General features: G+C 38.4%; 1 protein-coding gene across 10 annotated transcripts in view; it reads right to left on the reverse strand.

Moving 5' to 3' along the window:
- The window catches only part of CCSER1 (coiled-coil serine rich protein 1), a 1,483,327-nt gene that overhangs the window by 828,844 nt on the left and 634,707 nt on the right, over positions 1–19,776 (reverse strand). For all 10 annotated transcript variants that reach the window (XM_058295427.2, XM_058295480.1, XM_058295424.2 and 7 more), the window contains one exon: positions 1,869–1,952. In XM_058295427.2, coding sequence (XP_058151410.1) covers positions 1,869–1,952 — 84 coding nt within the window. The remainder of the gene's footprint in view (positions 1–1,868; positions 1,953–19,776) is intronic.

Genomic DNA, 19,776 nt, shown 5'->3' on the forward strand with positions numbered 1-19,776 from the left:
AATGATTTCTTTTCATTTAAATTCTTATGTCATCCCTTACACATTTTCCTCCATAGCTACATTCTTCTTTAATCCATAAGACGTACTATATTTTCTAAAGTTAGCATTTTCCTTTGTTGAAATATTCAAGATAGTGCAAATTACATAGCACAAAATATAAAATAGTACCTTAATTATGACCTGGAAAATTTCAAAGGCTAAGCAGACAATTTGGTTAATTAAAGTTTAAGGAAAAAAATTGTTCTACCTCATTTTAGTGAATCAGTCAACAAAGGATGTTTTGGAGGAAGGAGTACAGATTACTTTGTTAATTATAGCTATGTAACATTGATTCTGGAAGTAATCATTTTCTTTCTCATTTCATTCAAGAAATGAATGTGTGATTTCCTATATATGCTATGTTAAAAGTCTGATCATAATTAATGCTCAGGAGAAAAATGAACACTTCTTTCTGAGCTAATTATCCAAAACTAGCATTCTCTGACACAGTGAAGAAGCAGATTCTCTCCTACATTAAAACTGATGATTTTCCTTAATAAATATCTACATATGGTTTTCATTTAACTCAAGATATTTTTTTGTTTCACATAAACAGAAGTTTGAATAATCAATGAAACCAATAGTTATAATAAATATGTAAGTTTACATTACATAATTTGTACAATTTATATTACACACATATTACATTTTTATAAAATATTACTAGTTACATAAAACATGTTCCCTTTGTCTGTAATAAATTTCCATTTTCAGTACTGGTTTATAATCTTTCTAAAGTTACAATAATTTGCTCATGGGACCAAAAATCAGCATCAACCGAACCACAGAACACTATCTAACAATGGTCAAGTTTCAGTAAAATGTCCCCAGTTGTCTGGAGTTAATAAAATATGCCCTAAACTTGTCTCATATCTCTCTAACATGATAGGAGTTCTCAGAAGCCTGATGGTCTATAAAGTCTGTTTTGTCATTTCATTTCATTTACTAATTATTTAATATACCATTGTTCATGCAGTCAAATCAGAAATAAAGAATATTAATTAGAATTAGTTTTTTGATCTTGGTAATGTGTCAGGGTCTTATTATTGACTTATTCATTTTACTGGTATTGTAAGAATTACTAATGAATTTTTAAAAATCTTTTCCATTCCTGTTTTAGAGTACTAGCATTTTTGTTCATATTATTTTTGTTTATATTTTGGTTATATTGCAAAATATTGTTCATAAACATATATACAATATATATATATAAAGTGAAAATATATGAAAAATAATGCTCTTTTTATTGTGGTTATCAAATATATTTCATGTTATGAAGATCTGATTCATTACATTCTTTTATGATATCTCAAAAACTCTGAAAAATGAAAATAAATATGACATTTTTGTATAATATACTTACTTTGGAGAATATATGATATATATGCAAAAAGTCTCTGGCTTGATAAGTGTTTTATAGTTTCAGGAAAATAAAAAGTAAAGTCTGTTTTTGTTTGCAAGATTATTGAGCACTTTGTTTCATATTAAATGACTATATCTCTAAATATAGCAGTTTGGAGTTAGATTATGTAATTTACAAAACGTAATGTAGTCTTAGCCTTCGAGATTTTTGATCGCTAAACTGAAACGTTCCTCACGCAAAGACCTGCTTCTAGAATTACACAAATTTCAACATATATTATAAAACATTCTATACTTTGGCTTGCCAAAGATATACAGTTTCCACTACTCTAGAATTTTTTAAAAATTGATGAATAGTCAGATTGAAATCACAAACAGGGTGTTAATAAATAGGCTGTTGCAGGGTTTACAGCAAATAACCTTGCAAGGAAAATACACTCTGTGGGCGAAATATTGTTATCACTTACCAGCTCTTCTTTAAGTTGGGAAATGACTTCATCTCTCTCTTTTAGCTGCAGCTTGAGTATCGAGCATTCATCTTTCATTATATCCTATAAAAACATCAAAGAGACGGCATAATAGGCTTAGCCATTTCACTTTGCTCTTGATAAGGAAAGTCAGCTTCACACAGTGGGAGATAATTGCATCTGACTAATAAAACTGAAATTTCTTCTCCAGCGTGATATTTTTCATAATATATTCTGTTGCAAAACAAACAAGTGAATGTATTGAAAACTGTCATGTCATATGATGGTATATAGGTATATATACATATATACATATATTTCTTTTTTTTAAACCTTCCTTCCTTCCCTCCCTCCCTCCCTCCCTCCCTTCTTCCTTCCTTCCTTCCTTTCCTATTTGTCCATTTTGTTGCCTAAGACAGAACACCAGGGAGTTATCCTAGTTTCTTTCTTCCCATTCCTGTGCATACATAATCAGTGGAATAAAAATAATTATACTCTAAAAGAAATTCTTTACAATTTGTTCCCCTGCTATAATTAAACATTAATTCCCAAATAAATGGCCATATTATAATCTTTATTCTTTGTGACCTCACTTTAGCATCCATCACTTCCACTAGAGATCTATGTTTGGGCATTTAATCTTCTCACTTTGCAGTTATACTCAGCCACAGTCACTATGCAAACAAACCATCCACATCCAAAGCCTCTACTACTCTGTGCTTGTAATTCTCAGATGTATATACTTAATCTAGACCTACTTACCTTCTAAAGCTCCAGCCCACAAATACAACTCATTTCTGAACATAAACTCAGCATTGTTCTATAGACATTCCAACAATATTCAGTTCAAATTCGTTTTCCTCCACTCTAGAATTTAACTTCTGGTATTTCCCCAATTACCTTCCTTCTCCTAAAAATAATAACCAAGAAGTCATCCTATATTCTTCTTAGTCATAATGAATCAAATCTAATATCAAATTCTATAATCTTCATCACTACTTTTTGGACCAGCTCTTCTCTATTATTCACGGACTTTGCCAGCACTCATTGCTCCTTACCTGGATTTCCGTAATAGTCTTTAAACTGTTTTTTCCTATCTCAATCTCTACGCTTTTCCTTGTCTGCCAGAGAAATTTTTTCTAAATGGAATTAATTATGTCACTTCCCAATTTAACAGCTAATCACCTGTTTCAGAAAAATAGGCCCAAACTCTTTACCATAGCATAATTGGCACTCATTATTTGCTACTTGCTTCTTTCTGGAGCTTCAGAATTTTTCATTTCCAATATCCTCACAAGTTTTGCTCACTCACACAGAGCTGAAATGCATAATATTTTTTCAGGTCTCCATGGGTTTATATATGGTCATCTCTATCTGGATTATTTTACTTATTGTGCCTCCCTATTCCCTGAAGTTTTCATGCTTGAAAACACACCTCAAGCATTACTCCTTACTGCACTATGAAGCTTTTCCCTACGAGGTGAGTTATTCACCCCTTGGGAGAAGGGACAAGAGTGCCCCATAGCATCTAAACATACAGCGTTCCACACAATACTTCAAATGTTTGCTTGGTTCCCAGCCTCACTGGACTAGTCTCTCCCTGCCCCCCCACCTGAGAGTATAAACTCTATTCATTAGCATATACCAGCACCAAATACAGTGTCGACATATATAACTTGCTCATAACCAGGTTTCCTTTCAATAAAATTACCAAATAAGCAGTATGGGCATTAGAATTCTATTTCCAATTCCCATGAATCTGTTACCGTATTCTGAGATGACAAGGGAGAAAACAGCTAATGGATTAGAGAAACAGAATACTTGTTTACACAGCTAGTTCTCAAGATGCTAATAATAGCTATTTCCTCTGTACTGAGCAATACCAACTAAATGAGTTTATTTTATTAATTTCTCTTTTTGTTTGTTGACAACTGGTTGGACCAGGATATATTTCTACCATACATTCAAAAACATGCTAATAATCTCTGTCATGCTCCCTTTATTTTGTAATAGCCCCACTTCTTTTTTCAAACCATGGGTTTTCATGGATACTAAAAAGCCTATAATTTTAAGTATTTATGCTTATGATTCTAAATGGTACATGTTACACTGTCAATAGTAAAAAGCTTTAATTTGCTCCACAATGAAAAGGAAGCATTAGCAGACTTAGGAGGCAGGTAAGAAAATAGTCATGTTCCTTAGAATCTGAGAAATCTAGATCAAATCCGGGTACTGAAAATACATGTGGCTCCTTACAAGTTACTTAACTCCTTTGATCCACATGGAAATTTCTGTGGAGATTAACAATGGATGCCACTAGACCAAAAACTACCTGATGGGAAAAACAAACAAGCAAGCAAGCAAACACTTGAAATACTTCTACTGTATTAGTATTTATATTCTCAACAATTTACACAAGATCTCACTTAAGAAAAGTTATTTTCCCTCATAAAATAAAAACATCCTCAGAGCTTTTCTCCACATACCAGATATTGTGCTGGAGTTAAAAGAGCAAAATATTTATTGGGGAACAACCCCAATGAAAGGAAAGAGGAAGAACCAAGATTGAGCAGGAGGGAAAATCAGACCATGATTCAGACTTGACAAAGGCTTTGCTAGCTAAATGGGGAGCTCCATAGTTAAGCTTGCTTGTTAGAAAATCCCACAGCGAAGGAGAGTGAGAAAGGCCTTTGTACCCCTGACCTGCTCAGTCTTTGGTCATTGATTGGCAGCTGCTTGAAGAAGAGTTAGATCTTGGCTAACACAACTTTACTCAGTCATTGTCTCAGTCTACCCAGGGATGAGCTTGAGCTTAAAGGGAGCAGTGAGGCAGACTCTGTGGATGCTGGGGTCAGTCAGCAAACCATACTCCTTGGAGGTGGGCAGCAAGTTCTTTTTTGAAAATGGACCTGAGTCACAGCATAACCTACCACAATTTTGTATATTCATCAGTTACCTCTTAGCTTAAAATGGAAGATTTAAGCTACTAAGAATTGTAAAGCAACCTGGTTTTCCAAAAAAATATTTTTAAAAATTTTCACTTAATACAATTCTCAGATTATAATCCTGCCCCCAAGAAGTTCATAATCTCAGTTTTAAACTGGGTAGTTGTTAACAAATAATTTGCATTTATTTGTTATGGAATAATATATTAAATATTTGTATGCATCATTAGAGGTCAATTTATAAAAGCCTTGTCCGTGAATGACTTTGCAAATGAATGTTTATTTACCCAGAGTTTTGTTTTCAGTTGTAATACATCACATAAGTATCTGTCATACAAAATGAAATCATGTGGGCAACACTTATTCTCATATTAAGGTTGATAGTAATACTCCCCCAATGTTCTCACTATATTTGCAAAATTCTAGAACATATTTGACAAGATAATCTATTGTGTTGGTTCCACACATATTGATATGTGTGTAACTAACAAGATTTTAATTTTTTTTCAAAATAATAATTTTATTCCATTAACCTGTAATGGAATGTTAATGTAACAAATTTAACCTTATGCTTTTTTAATGTATGCTATTCATAGATAGGAAAGGTATAATTTAACAATTATGATATCCTGTTTCTCATTCAAGTATAATTAAATTTTACAAACTAAAATTCAATTCTATTATTTCCCAATTTAATAATTATTCATAAATATGGAATTCATAGTACAATAAAGATGGCTGTGAATCCTTTGCTACTATTCCTATTGTGAGTTAATCCCTCCTTGGATCTGCGGTAGTTTTATTGACTAGCTTGATTAATAGAATAAGATAGAAATAATTCTGCATGGCTTTCAGGATTAGGTCAGAAAAGCCCTTTCAGCTTCTACAGTGGTTTCCCAGGATGCTTCCTCTGAGGTTACTCCCTCTGGTAAGAAACCAGAAGCCATGCTGAGGAGCACAAATCACCTGCAGCTTCGGTGAACAAGCCCTTGTGGGCTCTAAAGAGCCAGCTAGCTTCAATGGCCAGCCATGAGAGCAAGCTGTGGTGGATGACTGCAACTGCCTGTGAACCCCCAGGCTGGAACGGACCCATGGAGCCCTTCCCAAACTCCTGACGTATAAAACTGTGAACAAAGTAAAATTTTCCTTTGAGTCTTTACGTTTGGGGATGATTTGTTGACAGTAAAAAGAACATTTGGACAAACTCCAGATTATAATTGAAATAGATGTAAATTATGACCTATTACAGTTGTAGTTATTTATGAATGCAGGCTGTTAATTTCTTAAAACAAAATATTTTTAAAATTTATTTGTGATTTTTGTGATTTTATGTTTTATTTAGAGTGATTTTCAAATAGCTCATTTCAAGGATACTGGAATATTTATGTTGTCATATAACCTAATAGGAAATCAGAAAGACATAAAAAATCCTTAAAAATTGTTGTATTACTGATATTTTATTTTGTAAATTTGCTAAGCTAGAGACACAATTACAAATTTGGAAATTTATTTGTCCTAAATTCAATTTCCTGACTCCTAGTCTCATGTATTTTATTATGTATTTGCCTATAATTAGAATTATGTCATTGCCTAAGACTACTGATTAAATGGAAACCAAATACCAAAAAAAATGGTAAGTAGACTCTATAAATCATGTTGAAAATGACTGTATGATGAAATGAGAAATGAAGGAAAAATCAAGTGGTATTTTCTAATTTTCTCATAAACCTTATATTACTTAGGTAGAACTATAGCCATCATTCTTGACTACCAGTTAAAAAAATAAGTCAAGTTTGGTATTGATCATCATGATTCCTTCTATTTGTACAATTCTAGACTTCATTCTGGAGGGCTTTACTTCATGACTTAAAAGCTGCTTCCCTCATTCTCTAAACAAAATGTCAAAAGATTAAAAAATAAAGGAAATAGGCAAGTCTATCAGAGCAAACAAGGACACAATGTTAGAACAAGTGAATAAAGAGAAGCAAGAAATATGAATATGGCAGGGAAAGACAACAGGGCATAAATTAGAAAATATAAAAAGGTATAATAACTGACAATGTGTTTTACAGCTCTGCAACAATTGGGTAGCTTGTACAGCCAGCCATACAATCACCAAAACAGGTCCACAGGAGGAACTACTTTTCAGATATTGAAAGCAAGGTCAATAAAAATGCCATTCTAATTCTATAGTTACTATTTGAAAGACTATTTCATAAACCATTTGTGTCAATAATTGTTACATGATGCTATAAAACAAATTTGTTTCCTAGCATCCAATTTTAAAAGATTATAGATCTGTCTTTATATACTCATTTAAGATATTAACTAACATTCCATTGATTTCTAATAATCGAAAGGTTCTTTTTCTAAGGATTACTTTGCATATAAATGTAGAAATAAAATAAAGGCATAATATTTTCTGATGCTTTTAATGATTATACTACTACTTTTGTTGAGAAATAAAAAGCATAACCTTACAAAAATGCCTAACAAGTCACTCTTGCCCTTGCTTCTGTCAATCAGCCTTATAAACTTGTAGGAAGATACCAAGTGAATGACTCCTGCCCCCTGCTTCTGTAAATCAGCCTATGAAATCATGGCCAAGCAGGAAAATATCTAACAAGTAATTCCTGCCGCCACATCTGTAAATCAGCCTGCAAAAGCACAGCCTTGTAGCTGCATTCTGCCCCCGCTTGCAAAATTTCCCCTAGCAATGCATTAGCCAATGAGCAAAAGTTATGATGACCCCACCTGATCTCCTATATAAACCTATGAAAACAGAAAAACGGGCTCAGAATTTGGAGACTGACTCTCCTCTGGGCCCGCGCATAATAAAATAGTTCATCCATTTCTCTTGAGTGCCAGTTGTGGGTTTCTTCTACGGTTCACTACTCCTGGCTTTGCTGCAATTTGGTTCCCTGACCGGGAAACCCAACTGTGCTGGCCCTTTGAGTCTCTGGTTTGGGACTGGTGGGTGTGGCCAGGAGATCTCCACATGAACCACGCTGGGACACCTGTTCCCTTGATGGGGCCTTCTTTGGGGAAAGGATCCCTGTGCGCCACATCCTCCACCCTGGCCTGACTCATGGAGAGGTGGATTGATTGAACAACATCAGGAAACATCAGAAGGTAAAACTCCAGGGTTCTGAATCCCAGTCAGGCCCATCTCCGGATGGAAGAGGAGACTGATCACCTCCCCAAATCTCTAGATTCGAGATTCCAGGCTAGGGCAGCCCCTTGGGTGGGACTGTGTAACCTCTGAGTGAGTGAATGAATGGGGACTGCAGAGGCTTGCCTCTGCTGATCCAGTTTGAGGCTCCACAGCCTGCGCTACGGAGTTTGAGTGGGCCCCAACCTGTACTCCATGGCTACGTCATATGGCATAATGGCTAATCCAGACTCTACATGGACGCCTTAGCTAAGATGAGCCTAAGTTCTTGCAAGAGATGTGGACAGGCGGGCATCTGAGTGGCCCTTGAGGGACCCTCCTCCTTTGTTTGTCCTGCAACATCGTTTCAGGGATGGGATCATCACAATTCAAGCTCACAGTCTTAGAGTGTATGTTAAAAAACTTCAAGAAAGGTTTTTCTGGGGATTATAGTGTCCATATGTTCCCCAGGACTCTCCAGACCTTGTGAGAGTTGGAGTGGCCACATTTGGTGTAGACTGGTCCTCAGAAGGAACCCTAGATGTAACCAAGGTTCATGCAGTTTGGCATATAGTCACTGGGACCCCTGGCAACCCTGATCAGTTCCCCTACATTGATTCTTGGTTAGAAATCGCCCAAACCCTACCCCTTTGAGTCCAATTTTGTGCCAGAAGGAAGGGTCAGAGCAGGGTCCTAGTAGCTCAGATGGCCAGATCTTGAAAGCCTATTATTCTACAAGGACCTCTGGAGGAAGACACTTTACCCCTGCTGTATGTTCCAGTAGTTCCAGGGCATCTCCCTGCCCCAGAGCCTCCACAGGCAGATCTCCCAGAGACTCCTCCACCTTCAGTCTCCTTGGGCCCATCAGCCTCCCCTGAGGGGGATCCTGAGACCCCTTTGGCTAGAAGACTTTGGTCTACACAGTCTGCACTTCAGATGCCCCTCCGTGAAACACAGAGCCCAGCCCAGATCAGTGCAGAGGGCACTGTCCATCCCAGGAGGCCAATCTTATCAGCCTTTCACAACTACAGATCTTTAAAACTGGAAGCACCACACCCCTTCATAGTCAGAAAAGCCTCAGGCTCTTATCGACCTCATGGAGTCCATTTTCCAAATCCACCGCCCCACTTGGGATGACAGCTGCCAACTCCTCCAAATCCTGTGCAAAATGGAGGAGAGATGCTGGATCCCCATGGGACTCAACTCCGAATAGGGGTGACTGGGTCCACTAGAACTTGGCCCTCACAAGCCCACGGTCAAAGTAAACATCAGGGGCCAACCAATGACTTTCGTGGTAGATACTGGAGCTGAATATTCAGTAGTAACCAAGCCAGTTGCCCCCTTTTGCGGAAAGACAGCTAACATTGTAGGGGCAACTGGAAATCAGTCCAGCCAGTGTCCTTTCTGCCAGTTCAGAACCTGCCAGTTGGGTGGCCATGAAGTGACCCATGAATTTCTATATCTACCTGAGTGCCCAATTCCACTGCTGGGCAGGGACTTTCTAACTAAACTGGGAGCCTAGATCACCTTTAGACCTAAGGGGTCAACAAGTTTAATCCTCGACCATCACCTTCCTTGTTACCATTCCCTGGAGCAAGGAATGGAGACTACCTGAAGAAGAAACTTCAAGTCAAAATACGGAGAGACTATTAGAACTGTACCCTGAGGTCTGGGCTGAAAGAATTCACCAGGAATGGCCTGGAACCATGCCCCTCTCATCATAGACCTAAAACCTGGGGCCACCCTGGTCCAACAAAGGCAATACCCGATCCCCTATGAGGTGCAATTGGGCATGGTCAAACAAAAATCGCCTAAGAAAAGGAGGGATCTTAATAGAATGCCAGGCACCCCAGAACACTCTGCTGCTGCCAGTGAAAAAAACAGATCGAATAGGATATAAATCGTCCACGACTTGCGGGCCATCAACAATGCTGCAATCACCCTGCATGGGTAAGTTCCTAACGCACACACCTTATGGGGCAACTACCTCCTGGGCTGCCTGGTTTACCTGTCTGGATTTAAAGGATGTTTTTTTCTGCCTGCAGGTGGCTCCCCAGAGCTAGTCACAATTTACTTTTGAATGAGAGAATCCCAGGACTCAGCAAAAGACTCAATTAATTTGGACTCAACTCCCCAGGGCATTAAGAACTCTCCCACACTTTTCGGAGAAGCCCTGGGTACCCGTGGGAAAGCTTAAATTGTACTCTCCTTCAGTACGTAGATGACCTCTTGCTGGCTAGAGAGACAGGAAAATTGCTGGGAAGGACCTCAGGCTCTTCTACAACTTCTAATGCCAACTGGCTATAAAGTATCTTGGAAAAAGGCTCAAATTTGCCAGCAACAGGTTAGGTACCTAAGGTTCATCACTTCAAAAGGGGACCTGACACAAGAACTAGAACAAAAGAAGGTAATTTGCACTATTCCAAAATCTACCACTAAAAGAAAACTCCATGAATTTCTGGGGGTGGCAGAATTTTGTTGCATCTGTATTCCCAGTTTTGCGGCTATGGCTAAACCCCTTACAAAGTCCTCACAGGCCCAGAAAAAGAACCCCTCATCTGGAGTATAACCCAGCAGGAAGCCTTCGAGAAAATTAAAAAACAGCTCAGCCGGGCCCCTGCCTAGTACTTCCGATGTATCTTGGGACTTTAACCTGTATGTGTGCGAGAAAAACAAGTGGCCCTAGGAGTCCTCACTCAAACAGTCGGTCCTTGGCAGAGACCTACTGCCTATCTATCAAAACAGTTAGATCCTGTAGCTGCCAGGTGGCTTCCCTGCCTGAGAGCTTTAGTAGCAACAGTGGCCCTTGTCAAAGAAGCCGACAAGCTCACTCTTGGGCAAGCCATTCATGTGATGGTACTGCACGCTGTCACCATTATAATGAACTCATACGGCCACTGTTGACTATCCAACCCCAAGCTTACTCATTACCAAGGCCTGCTTTGCAAAAATCTCAGGATAACAGTAGAAACGATGCACACCCTGAATCCTGTCACTTTCCTGCCAACCGAAAGAGGAACTTGTGAACACGACTGCGCAGAAGTAACAGAAGAAGTGCATACCAGTCACCCTGACCTCCAGGACAGGTCACTTCCTTGCCCAGACCAAACCCTATTCACAGACAGCAGCAGTTTTATCAGAGATGGAGAAAGGCTTGCTGGATACACAGTGATCACAGGTGAACAATTAGTAATAGAAGACCCTACCTAAAAGGTGGTCTGTACAGCAAGCAGAACTCTGGGTGCTAATTTGGGCCCTATATTTGGTCACCGGGCAAACAGTAAACATTTACACTGACTGTAAGTATGCATTCTCTACTGTACATATCCATGGGCAATTAATAAGGAGAGAGGACTCTTAACTGCAGGGGGAAAAGAAATAAAAAATAAATAAGAAATCCTTCAACTATTGGAGGCAGTCTGGAAGCCAAGCTGGGTTGCCACCATCCATTGCTGGGGACATCAGAGAATAACGGATACAGTTACTGAAGGAAATACACTAGCCTATGAAGCAGCTCAACAGGCAGCCAAAGAGGCCCTCAAATTGCAGGTCCTATCACTGGTGCCTCACCTGCCCCTTTTAGGGCAACACATTGAAAAACTAAACTATATCCAGGAGGAACAGGAGTGGGCAAAGAGAGAAGGAGGGCACCAGACCCCACAGAGAAACTGGCTACTCCCAGATAGCTGAGTCTTCATTCCTAAGGGGGCTGCCTACACCCTGGTTTAACAATACCACCAGCTCACCCACCTGGGGAAAGACTGCTTTAAGAGCCCTGCTCGGAAAATATTACTACATTGCCCAGATGACCTTGCTCTACACCACCATTAGCAGCCATTGCCAAACCTCTGCTAAAAATAACCTTTCCCAAGGTTCCCAGGCCCTGGTCAGCATCCAACATACAGGAACTACCCCTTTTGAAGACATAAAAATGGACTTTTCAGAAATAAAACCAAGTCGAGGGTATAGACACTTACTAGTAATAATGTGCACCTTCTTGAGCTGGGTCAAAGCCTTCCCCACCCACACTGAAAAAGCAAGAGAAGTAACTAAAGCTTTACTCTGAGAAATAGTTCCCCGGCATGGGATACTCTAGTCCATAGGCAGCGACAATGGTCCAACTTTTGTAGCAGCCATCGTCCAAGAGTTAGAAAAAATGTTAGGAATTAAGTGGAAGCTTCACACAGCATATAGGCCCCAGACTCAGGGAAAGTGGAACACATGAATCAAACCCTCAAAACCACCTTAACCAAGTTCTGTCGGAAACTGGCCTCCCATGAGTCCTTCTTAGAGTCAGAGTCACCCCTGGGCCCTCAGGCTATTAGCCTTTTGAAATTCTGTTTGGATGACCACCCTCAATTATCCAAACCTTCAAGAGAGAAATCTCAGACTCCTAGGAGAGACTAGCCAGGATTCCACCCTCCAGCAGTTGGGAAAAACCCTGGCCCAAATACCCAAAACTGTCCGGTCTCAGGATCCCATCCCATTAGGGCACCCAGTATATCCACACTTACCCAGAGACCTAGTTTGGGTAAAAGATTGGAAAAAGGAGTCCCTCCAGCCCACCTGGATGGCCCACATACTGTTATCCTTGTAACCCCCACTGCTCTCGAAGTTTCAGGTATTGCCCCTTAGATTCATCATACTAGAGTTAAAAGGGCACAGTCCAGCAAGAAACAAGACAACTGGACAACTCATCCCATACCTGATTGTTCCCTGAAAATCTGAATTGCCCTACGCCACTGAGAATCGCCATCACCTGACTAGATGGACTCCTGTTCCCTTTGGTTCCTACTCCTCTTTGGACTGCTTGGCTTGCTGTTTGGGACTGGACTGGCAGCTACAGCTTCCAGAGACTGGAGTGTAGCTGAAAGAACACTAATCTTAGCAGTGTACTTGTGTCTTGTAGGATACTTTGTTACTTTAAATTGTTTTTCTTCACTTGGCGTGGAGCCACTGCCAACCCCTGCCCCAGCTGTACTGGATGCCACAAGCCCATAGTACCTACTGCTATACAGAGGCTAAAGCAGCTCAAGGGACAATGGTCTCCTGTCCCTGTCTTTAGCTATCACACTTATGTGCCAGCAAAATGTTATGATGCCTGAGCTGTTAACACTATGTTTGGAAAACAGGCAAAAGTTCTGGGTGGGTTTAGTGAAACACAGGACAACTGCAAAACCTGGGGTAACCTATGGGAAATTATATGCTGGACCTATCTCCCACAAATAGGCATGTCCAATGGTGGAGGAGTGCAGGACAAGCCCAGAAAGAAGTTTTAAAACAGGTCCGCACCAAACTCGTCCAACTAGCCAAAGGACCCAAATATTATTATCAGTGGGCATACCTCACAGGACTCCACCAACTTACTCAGCTTACAGCCTCCATTTGGCAGGTGAAGTGGCTAGTCAATACCACTTATATCCTCCTCCTTAATGCTCATCCGGGCACCAACATCTGTTGGTTGCACCTACCCCTCTCAAGAAAAACCTTTATAAGCACCCCATCTTCTCCAGGGTGGGCCCCCAACCAAACCTTAACTAAAATTAGAAATGAAGTCACCCCCATTGGTTCCATGGCCCTCAACGTACAGCTAGTTCTCTTAGAAGGCAACAAAAACAATACAACCTGCTATCTAGGTAAAAACTCTGATCTAACATCAGAACCAGTCAGGACATCCTACAAACTTAGGCACAGTCAATAACACCCTAGCAACTTAACCCAATGTAGCCTCCCAAGATTGTTCTTCCTATGCAGAAGCACTGCATATAAATGCTTAGAAGCCAGGGAGCTGCATCATGGTGTTCTTAACAACAGAAGTGTCAGTATATACTGAAAATGAGTTAGAACAAGCCCTAAACCTGTACCAAGAGCAGGTCAAATGAGCTCTGTTTGCCACCACCCTTATAGGAGCAGGTATAGTCGCAGGAATAGGAACTGGACTGGGAGGATTAGGTTCTTCCTTTGACTTTTATTACAAACTCCCCCAAGAATTAAATGAGGACATAGAACAAGTTGCTGACTCCCTAGTCTCCCTCCAGAGCCAAGTCAACTCACTAGCCACAGTAGCCCTGCAAAACAGGAGAGCCTTAGACCTATTAACAGCAGAAAAAGGAGGAACATGCATCTTCCTTAGGAAAGAATGCTGTTACTATGTCAACCAGGAATAGTTTATACCAAAGTAAAAGAGCTAATAGACCAGATTCAAAAAAGAAAAAGGGAACTACAGGAGACATGGAGCTGGAATCGGGACAATGGTCCTCTTGGCTCCTGACCAGGTCCCTTAATCACTTTACTCAAGTTAGTCACATTTGGTCCCTGCATAATCAATGCCCTTATCAGGTTCATTGAAACAACATTAGCCCAGAGAGCAACAGCAAGAATTCTGGCCCTAAGAAAATATAAGCTATTTAGCATGAGTAACACCCTATAAAATGTGTATAGGGGCATCAGAGTGGGGGAAATGTTGAGAAATAAAAAGCATAACCTTACAACAATACCTAACAAGTCACTCCTGACCCCACTTCTGTAAATCAGCCTGTGAAAACATGGCCTCGTAGGAAGATAATCGAACAAGTAATTCCTGCCCTGCATCTGTAAATCAGCCTGCAAAAGCACAGCCTTGTAGCTGCATTCTGCCTTTGTAACCCCGCTTGCAAATTTTCGCCTAGCAATGCATTAGCCAATGAGCAAAAGTTATGCTGATTCCACTTGAAATCCTATAAAAACCTATGAAAACTGAAAAACAGGGCTCAGAATTTGGAGACTGACTCTCCTGTGGTCCCGTGTGTAATAAAATAGTTCACCCATCTCTCTGGAGTGCTGGTTGTGGGTTTCTTCTATGGTTCAGTACCCCTAGTTTTGTTGCAACATTTTTATCAGAGATAAAAAGTAAACAACTTAGGCAAAGAATTACCTTTTCTTTTGTTAAGGAACTAGCAAATGTATTGCTAAACAGTACCATAGCTTATATATTATAAGCCCTTTCTACAGTGAGACAACAACAACTAAATGTCTGATTTTTGGACATTATATTTACTCTGATCTTCAGAACACCACAAAATTCAGATGCTGGTGAAGTTTGCAGAGGAAATGCAAAATATAAAATTTCAAAATATTTCTTTTTCCAAGCATGGTCAAGGACTAACAGGTGTTCAAAATAAGTATCTCAGAATTGTATTTTTGAAAATATAAATCAAATCAGGATGCAAAGTATGATCCTTTGCCACAGTAGTGTATCTGCTGGGATTTCATGCAATTAAGGAAGAGACCACTTGACTACCAGCATAATCTTTTCTTCTATAAATGGGATTCATAGCAAGTCTTGTGAATTCTTATCAATCTCCATCACTAAAATGATAACAACAGCTTCTATTTGTATGGGAGCTTTATAATTTATAAAACATTTTCTTATTCAGAACCTCTTTTTTTGTGATTAGAATCTTTCTTGGCTAGCTATTGAACAAAATGTTATCTTTCTAGAATAAACACTGCTCCAGGCAGAAAAAGAAAGCAGAGAAGACAGTTTTAGCAAAGTTAATGTAAAAGAAAAATATTAATAATAATATTAAGACCTTTAAATTGTGTTCATCAAACTCACAACAAAATTCATTATCGTCCTGGGTTTTTGGAATAGTTCACAGCATTAACCTACACTAAGACACTTGGAAAATGTTAAAGCAGTTCCATGAGATTATGGGCTTGTTGTTTCCAAGTTGTTAGTGGCCCCTTTGATTCACTTTCCTGCATTAAGAAGAAAAAAATTGGGTTGTCCAAATATACTATATAATGCATTTTACCAAATTCTTCCTAATTATAACATTAAGTGGACAGAACTTGCTAACCCAAGTCATAATCCTTATACCAAACTAAAATTTTAAAACAAACATCAGTATCTAATTTTTAAAAACCATTTTAAAATGATAGTATTTCTCAAGTGGAAGGATGAGAAACAAATTTCCCAGCATCACAGAATGAGTAGATATGTCAAATCAGCTTCCTGATATTTTTAGGATTAAAATCCATGAGTTTCATCAAAATTAATTATGAACTATACTCAAGATAAAAAAAGTCTTTATAAACAATTAGTTTCTTAACCAAAAAAGTCAACACATGATAAAGTAATAATTTAAATTGTGCCATGGGACTTGCTTAATAGGAAATTTTTGAAGAAAAACATGTTCTTAAGGGCTTGAGATTTTCTAATCCCCTCTGTTTTTCCCTCATAGAAGGCAGGTAAGAGTGCCATATTATACAAGGGAAGCAATTGTTTATTTGTCTATTACCACAGTGTAGACTATGCAAAAAGTGAATCATCTAAAAAATTCTAAGTTCCTTTCTGTTATGAAGTCATTTCCTTGATTTTGAATTTTTAATAAGGAAAAGAGGGGGACATCTTATCCCTCAGCATTCTAAATGAAGTATGAGAGTGATGCTTGACTGACATATGAACTCACTTTCTGGGAAGGAAAAGTAATTAGACATAAGAGGCATTCCTATCCCCCACTCTGGTAGTGCGGGCAGAGGCTTGACAGCAGGTAGTGGCACCCCTCTGCTATGCTCCTGAGACAAGAATGCTGAGCCAGCTCGTGGGTCCTGGACACCTTCAGAACAGAGGGCAAGAATAATATGGAGCACTGCTTGGCAACAATATATATGCTTTATTTCATTTATTTATTTGGATAATAAAAGGAGAGCAAAGCCTTTCTGACTTTATATGTTACTAAAGGGGAGTAAAAACTAGAAAGGGAAAATATCCCTAATATTGGCCAATCCTAAAAAAAACAATGTATAGGGTACAGAATTGTGGAATCAGACAATGACAAAAAGAATGGAGATGAATAATGGTTTAGGAAACTTGCAAGGATTCTGGCATAATTGTAGAATTCTGCAAAGAAATAAAAAGCTGGGAGATCAACATTGGGCTTACAGGAATCATGGATAATGTGCTTTAATTTTAAGCAGTGGTTTCAGGCAATCTGTAGGGTCAGAACATTAAGCTGCAAAAAGCAATGAACATTAGCTGAAGCTACAGATTATAACTACAAAACATAGGTCATTATTATATAGGAAGACAAGGAGTAAAGGTCATGCTTTGTTCTTCTCAGGAGATGCTAATGGATAGCAACAGCATACACAGTAGTCTCTTCAAGTACTCTTTATGTACCATTGTAAAACAGGAGTCTTTTAAAATGGCATATAATGAATTTGGGAAAAGCAGTTTTTTCAATACTTCGAACAGTTGCAAACACAGCGAATGTCTGCGTACTGAGTACAACTGCTTAATTAACGTCTATACAAAACAACATTTTGGCTTAATCAATAAATTAAATTTAAGATTACTGAGACGTTTTAGATTATCATTAACCATTAAACTATTGTTAAATTACCATCTAATATAGAAGAAAACATACAGTCTAGCAATTTTTTTCATATAACCCCTTGCTGTCAATCATCCCAGGTAGAACAGACTTGCTTTTGAGTGCTGTGTCACAAATTAGCTAAGTGACCTTGAGCAAATCAATTGCTAAAAACAAAAATAATAATTTTCTGAAGTTCTGTAATAATTCCAGATACTGTATCAAACACTCTGCATATATTATCAATGGATACTCACAACATATTTAGAGGAAGGTGTTATTAACCATATTTTCAGTGTTTTAACAACTTTCCTATGGTAGAGGCGAGAAATGAGTACTTCTGAAATAAAATCAAAACCCACATTATTCCAAACCAGTATACTTCAACAGTGGTCTATACTACTTCTCTCACCCTCAGGTTTCCCCATAAAGTGGAGTTCATATTTTTCACATGGGTATTATAACATGTATCATTCAAGTACATAATAGGGAAACAAACCACATGAGGCAGAATGTCTAAAAAGGTTTCCCAAAGTTATTTTATCCTAATGTCGGAACCTGTGAATATATGAGATAGCACTTGTGTGGTTTTATTATATTAAATGGCACAGTTGACCTTAAAATAAGTAGATTACCTGAGTAAGCCGTTAAATGCAATGGCTATTCTCTGGTTGGTGGCAGTAGAAGTCAATTTTATTTGAAGAGTGAGAAGGACTTGACACACTGTTGCTGTTTTGAAGTCTGAATTGTCACATGAGCAGGAATCAGAAAGCTATAAGGAACTTGAGAACCCAGTCATACCATTCCTGATTTCTGAAGTGCAGCAATTAGTGTTTTCTAAAGTCCTGAGTTTGCAATATTTGATTACACAGTGATAGAAAACAAATGCAAAGACTGAGGTAACAGAGTCAGAAAAAAAGTTTTCTTGAGAAAGAAATATTTAACCAGACTCTTAATGGTCAGAATATTTAGTAAATGATTTTAAAAAGTTATGGGATTCAGGAAATGGAGATTTTGGAATCAATAGTATATTGATAAGGAGTAACTCAATAATTAAAAGACAAAAAGAAGTGGCTTTGAAGAAAACCAGGTGGAGAAACAAGAAAGTGTGGTGTCACAATATCCAATGGAGGAAATAATTTTAAGGAAGTGATGTTGATGATGTTAGATGCAGCAGAGACTAAGGAAAGGACTAAAAAGTTTTCACTGGATTTATCAAAATGTTAAATTACTTATGACCTTGACAAAGCAGATTCAGTTGGCATGTTGGAGGTAGTATCCAGATTACAGTGGACTCAGAAGTAAACTGAAGCTGGAGAATAGTGACCTACCAGCTATATAATATCAGAATTCAGGCTTCTTTTAAGAAAGTTGTGAATGGCATAAATCAATAATAGTTGCAAATAGGATTGATTTAATGACGGTTGTGATTGATGATGATGGTGACTGTGCGCATGTTTGTGAGATAAAAAAGCCTGAGTAGGTGTAAAGGTTGAGGAGAATGATCCAGTAAGAAGGGGAGTTTAAAATATAGGGAAAAAGGAATAACTGAGGGGGGAGTTCTTCAGGTGGTATGGTAGGTTGAATTATATAACCCAGAAAAAACTCAACCTATTTCTGTGCTTGTGTACTCACTATAAACAGGACTTTTGAAGTTAATGTATGACCTTCCTGCATGAGGTTGGGCCACATGGAGAAGCAGAAGCTTGAGAAAGGAGAGAACATTACTGTGTGACAGGAAGCCAAGGATTGCTGGCCAACCAGGAAAGCTACTGACCTTGGGAAGAAGCAAGCCTTCTAGCCTCTGAAACCATTAGACAATAAATTCCTATTGTTCAGCCAACACATTGTGTGGAATATGCTATAGCAGTGTGGAAACTAAGATGGTAAGATGGGATGAGATCCAGGACATATGAGGAGATATTAACCTCAAGTAGGTAGAAAAGCATCAATGAAAAGAAGGAAATACAATTACCCTAGTTGATGGTGGTTCAATGATGGCGGAATACCTTTCCAAAGAACTTCAATTTTGTAATAGAATTATCCATAATTTTCAACTTTTATACCTTTTTATAGAATACATAAAAGTAATAGAGTTCATCTATAATTTGTCAAGATTAATAAGTGAGCAAAGAGAAGGAAGATAGAAAGGATGGGGAAAAAGGGAAAGTACATAATCTATGACCTTTTTCTACCTAAATCTCATACCTTAAAGGCTCCCTAAGTGCTTACTTTTATTTCTAACATAGGATAATATTAGAAATGGATGTGCTAACTAGCATACCTAATATATCAGTAGGTTGTTTACCTTTTTCCCTTAAGGTATTAACACAAAGGGCTCTCATCTTTGCATATTTAGTAACTACTTGATGCTTGAGTACCTGAAGAGTGTGGATGTCTTCTTAAGGCTATATCTGTAGCAGTGTTTTCATCTTCATAATTTATCATTCAAATAT

The sequence above is a fragment of the Dasypus novemcinctus genome, chromosome 1, assembly GCF_030445035.2.
Source record: "Dasypus novemcinctus isolate mDasNov1 chromosome 1, mDasNov1.1.hap2, whole genome shotgun sequence".
Taxonomy (NCBI): domain Eukaryota; kingdom Metazoa; phylum Chordata; class Mammalia; order Cingulata; family Dasypodidae; genus Dasypus; species Dasypus novemcinctus.